The sequence below is a fragment of the Chanodichthys erythropterus genome, chromosome 9 (genome assembly GCF_024489055.1).
Source record: "Chanodichthys erythropterus isolate Z2021 chromosome 9, ASM2448905v1, whole genome shotgun sequence".
Classification (NCBI taxonomy): domain Eukaryota; kingdom Metazoa; phylum Chordata; class Actinopteri; order Cypriniformes; family Xenocyprididae; genus Chanodichthys; species Chanodichthys erythropterus.
In genome coordinates, this window is record NC_090229.1 from 14477735 (window position 1) to 14482983 (window position 5249).

The following is a 5249-nucleotide window of genomic DNA, read 5'->3' on the forward strand; positions in this document are numbered from 1 at the left end:
TTGATTCATGCTGTTCTGCATTGGTACAAATGCAAATAAATACAAGGAAATTTTAAAATATCGAAATGTTTAAATATGTGCAATGAACTATATTATGACCTGTAAATGCTAAATTGAGGATTAACTTTGACTAAATCTCAATAATATTAAAATAATCTGTCCCTATTCTTGCTGTACAATTTTGTGAATAATTAGCTACTGTTGCTTTGTGATTATAAAATTCATTTACAGTCTCATATAACCTATTATTTAACCTGTCAATTTATTGGAACATTTGATTTGTTAAATATTTTTGAAGGAAACGATTTTATACTATTTACTCAGTGTTGGATAGACAAAAAATAAACACCAATCTGGTGGTTTAATGAATATACCAATGCTTTTCTTTCTTTCTTTATCTTGTTTCTTTGCCATATTATTGATTATTAGCTACTGTATTATTACGATTATAGGCTATCTAGCATAATACAGCTTAATAACAATGAGATACAATGCAATAATAATGGTTCAATTAATAATTGGGTCTTATTGTTATGCTGCTGTTTTTTAGACAACAATAGAAAATAAAACGTAACCAGTGAAATTGTTTATTAAATGTGTTGCCATGTTTATTTGTTGTCATTTTTGAAAAAAATCCCCGGCTTTATTAAATTTAAATCGTGTGCAATTTAACCTGTTATATAGGACTATAGCCTACTACAAAATTTTGTATTTTCTGAGTTTTATTTTTTTTATTATTTATCCCTGATTAAAGCAAACATGATAAGTCGAGTTGATAACACGTAGGCTACTTGCTCTCTTCTCTCTTGTGCTGCTTTTCTCGGCTGTAAACTTCCCGTAGTTCCTGGTTACCGACATGCTGATCACGTGATTATGGTGACTGGATAAATAGTTTTTGGAAGCCGCGCGGGGGTATACTTGGAGGCTCATTCACGCACAGCGCTACGATTGTACACGAGAACAAATAGCCTACTCGAATTATGAAAACTAGTTAGTGAATGCATAGTCATAATGCTATTCGTATGATCCAAAAGTTTGTATTACATGTGGACCGACTACACACTCCATGAAGAGAAAATCGAGGTCTTAACAGAGTGTCCACTTCGACTTGAAAGCGCTCTGAGTTCTGGACAGCTTTTGTGTAATGCAAGTCCGGTGTGATTCCTTCGAGTCTTTTTTCGTTTCTTGAGGTGAATTTTCTATGTGGCTCCAGGTTGTTAAGAAAACGTATTCTTGGCTTCTGGAGGACGGGAGTTTTGTCGTTCCAGAACGCACAAGTGACTGAGACAACACACTGCTTGTGCTGGGTGCTACACGAGACTGGACACGGAACGCGAGAGAGGAAGACAAAAAGACTCTCCAAGGATGACTCTGGGGACGGACATGTCGGACAGTTCTGCGCTGTCCGACGACGTGGACATCGATGTTGTTGGCGGGGATATTGTAAAAGAGGGTAAATATCTGCACCATCATCATAGTTTTCACTTGGACAATGACTCCGATGACAATCTATCCCAGAACGCGGGGGAGGGCGCAGTCTCTCCCGGTCAAAGCAGCTTGGACTGTGCGGCTGACCGGGTCGGGCCACGGGATGACAACAGAACCGGAGCGTTGACTGGGGAAAAACCAGGGAAAAATGCGTTGGTGAAACCTCCTTATTCTTATATAGCCCTGATAACCATGGCTATCTTGCAGAGCCCGAAGAAACGTTTGACTCTCAGCGAGATCTGCGAGTTCATCAGCAACAGGTTCCCGTATTACCGGGAGAAATTCCCCGCTTGGCAAAACTCTATCCGCCACAACCTGTCTCTAAATGACTGCTTTGTCAAAATACCCCGTGAACCCGGTAACCCGGGCAAAGGCAATTACTGGACCCTCGACCCAGAGTCCGCCGACATGTTTGACAACGGGAGTTTTCTGCGCAGAAGGAAGCGCTTCAAAAGACACCAGACCAACGAGATCCTCAGGGACGCGGGGGGATTTCTACCTGGCTTTGGCTACGGACCGTACGGTTACAATTACGGCCTACAGCTGCAGAATTTCCACGCTCATCACCCCTACCACCCACACCACCCGGGAGGTGCGTTCCCTTTCCAAAACGCACCTTGTGCTCTCCCAACGCCTTCCTCGATATTCTCCACGCCACACAGCTTGCCTTCGTTTTTAGGTACCGAGCTGAGAAAGCCTTTCTATCCACAACTCAGCCCGACTCTTCCTGGTCTGGCGCCTCTCAAAACGGACACGAATGTTCCTAGTCGGCCTTCCTTCTCTATAGACAATATCATAGGTGCAGCTAGCTCGCCAGCTTCGCCGTACACCTCACAACCGGGTGGACAGGCTCAGATCTTGGCCATGCTGACTCCCACACTTGCCTCGGCCACGAACCACTTGAATCTAACGCAGGAAACGATGCTTCAGCCCGGCACACAGACTTTCTCGAGCAAAACGTCAAGCCTTAACAATTGCCATTTCTAGAGTGGCAGCAAATAGAAAGTGCAGCAGTCCAGTTTAATATGGTTGTTTCGTCATTTGCTAAGGTAGGATTTACACTTTTGCAAGATTAAAATGCCGCCCGTTTCATGTTTCTGAATTCTTAAATAAAAGGCTAATTAAGTATATTTATGAACTGTAAATATGTAAGATTTTGAAGAGAGAAACCGGCTGAAGAGAGGAAATTATGACCATGTAAAAAGTAAGCTAAGATTTCACCTTTGGACGGCCAGTGGACCTTTGCCGTTTTGTCCCGAAAGTCAAATTAGTTTGTACTCATTGACATGGAATTTCCTCTTTTGGTTGACTTAAATGAAGATTGTTTTAATTATTTTATTGTTTTGTATGTTTTGTGAGTTTGTGAAAAGCACTGTCAATACCGAGACTTAAAACTCAGGATTTACTTGTTTTGAAAGCACATTGCCAGAGACAATAGGGGCTGTAAATAGATTACATAGGTTAACGTCCCACTTCCCCTAATTCTCTCAACAGAATTGTTCTGGTAAATTTTATTTTTATTTTATTTCTGTTGATAGATGATTATGTGGTTCTTGGTGTAAATCGCATTACCTCTTTCTGTCTGACTCTTGTGCATACGTTAATACATATTTCATTATTCCATTGAGAAATTATCTGTGAAAAAAGAATGTTGTTATATGTAAAGAGACAAAACAATGTCCATAGGTCATTTTCTGTTGTAATGGCAAGACAATAAATGTTTGTGAATTTTGAAGATGTTTTCGTTAACTTCTTTTCGTTTAGTCTTCGATCAGGCCTACCGACCTGCCTAAAAGAGTTGTCTATATAGGCTACACAAAATAGTTTGAGACAATTATGCGAGTTGAGAAAACAAATCATTTTAACAACATGTTTTAGAACAAATAAGAAAGACAATTCAAAGTCAAAGAACAATAATATTGTTAGGTTGTTAATGTTCGTTTAATGTTTGCTGCCACACTATATGATTTATTAAGGCTCTAAATAGATCTTAATAAAACAGAGGAAAACACAGTGTGTGACGTTTTCACACCAGTACTTAGTAAGTTGTGGGCCCAAGGCACATGTTTCCTCTTGTGTGGCGCTTTGAGCCTTGATAATTGACCAGTTTCTGGCAAACGACAAAGAGCTAAAGCAATGGGAACATCAGCGCTTGAAAGCCTATAATTGAATGTGATGGTTCTACATGGATACCCACGAAGTCTTTTGAGGATTCGTTGCTAATTTGTGGTAGCATTTTTTTTCATCTGGAATCTAATCCACAATAATGCAGCTTTTTGCCCATTTGTTGATGTTGTCACTGAAGACCTTGTCCCTAAGGCTTGAATAGGCACCCAGCAAGTGGTCCCTAGCGAGACAAGCCACACACATTTGCTTCTGAAAGGCGATCGTCTTAAAAGACTCTCGGTTGTCCGCTTTCATGTCATCTGTGTTGTCTTGAGACCTGTACAAAAGAAGCAGCGGGAATTCGCCGTAGTGCGAAAAACAGACTGATGAATCAATTTCAGAGTTGGCCGAGCACACGGTACTGTTCAGAAGGAGGTACAAAAAACTGCCTTTATTTACTTGGTTCGTGCGCAAATGGGTAAATTTGCTTCGTGGGGTGTTTTTGACAACTGGTTGTTAGGCATAAACGAAGGGTTGACTCACTCACCGCTTTTTTTTTTCTTACTTTTTCAACTCCGCAAATCCTTTTGACTCGAATGCAAAAAATGTCGGTCGTGGTTGTAGCCTATTAAGTTAAAAATTCGTATATTTTTGTCATCTAAAAAACAGACTAAAATGTTATTCCATACTTCATGAGAACAAAAATGGACCAAACTAATAGTTAAACCGTACTTTCCAAGCATTTCTGGACCATTAGTCAAACGCGGCGCGTGAAAATGTCAAGTATTTTTGTCTGTCATAATAGTAAAATAATATCAACATATTTTCTGTTTAATTTAAAGTAGTTTCAGTGTGTATTAATTTGTTGTCTCAACTACTGAAATATTAAGTATTAAGGTAAATTAATATAATGCGCAGGGGAGGCCACACTTTTTGGCTGTATGCAGTACACAGAAACGTGATGCTTTGTGAATAATGGAACCAGGGTCTTCTAATTATAGACTGACTATATTTTTTATTAGCCTTTTATATAAGGATTTTATTATTATTATTATTATTATTATTATTCATTTTTAAGGATGACAGTTTGGGACATCAGGCCGATTTAAGGGCAGAGGTCATGTGCTTCTCTAACAAACACGCGTAAAAAAGCCTGAGAGGAAGAACGATAAATGTATTGCTGGTCTGAGGTGACAGAGAGCAGCAGAGAGGAAGGAACATTACACAATAGTGTACTTTTGATCTACTTGCCACAGCGAATAAAACTACTCGCGGCCTATGAGTGAAATCAGTACAAAAATCTAACCACGCTTGCACACATGTGGTCGTGTTTGCGCCTGTCATAATTTACAGCTAATGAATTTGTGGTGATTAGTTAAGTTTTAGAAAGACTGGCTCTTGATTAAAGGAGGCGAAATGCGAGATGGGCTTTAATGTAAAAAAAAAAAAAAAAAAGGATATTCATCTTCTCTCTTGACGTTCAGTACTTTTGAGTCTTGTTTTGTCTCTCCATGAGAAATCACATCACTCTCCTTTAATCGGATCGAAAGTGTAAATCATGGGTTACGAATCCCACTAATTGCCCGTTCATTTCGCTTTCATTTATTCCGTGTGGCGCGTTAGTTACACCATGAGGAGACCACCCACGATTTAAC

The 5249-nt window shown here is 39.6% G+C and overlaps 1 protein-coding gene across 1 annotated transcript; it reads left to right on the forward strand.

Moving 5' to 3' along the window:
- Positions 1 to 931: 931 nt before the first annotated feature.
- foxd2 (forkhead box D2) lies at positions 932 to 3192 on the forward strand. Its single transcript, XM_067393630.1, has one exon. It carries the CDS (start codon positions 1366 to 1368, stop codon positions 2473 to 2475), a length of 1110 nt encoding a protein of 369 aa, XP_067249731.1. The 5' UTR covers positions 932 to 1365; the 3' UTR covers positions 2476 to 3192.
- The last annotated feature ends 2057 nt before the right edge of the window (positions 3193 to 5249 follow it).

Bases quoted from the DNA above. Each gene is read 5' to 3' on its own strand.
- foxd2 (XM_067393630.1), top strand. From the start codon at position 1,366: ATGACTCTGGGGACGGACATGTCGGACAGTTCTGCGCTGTCCGACGAC.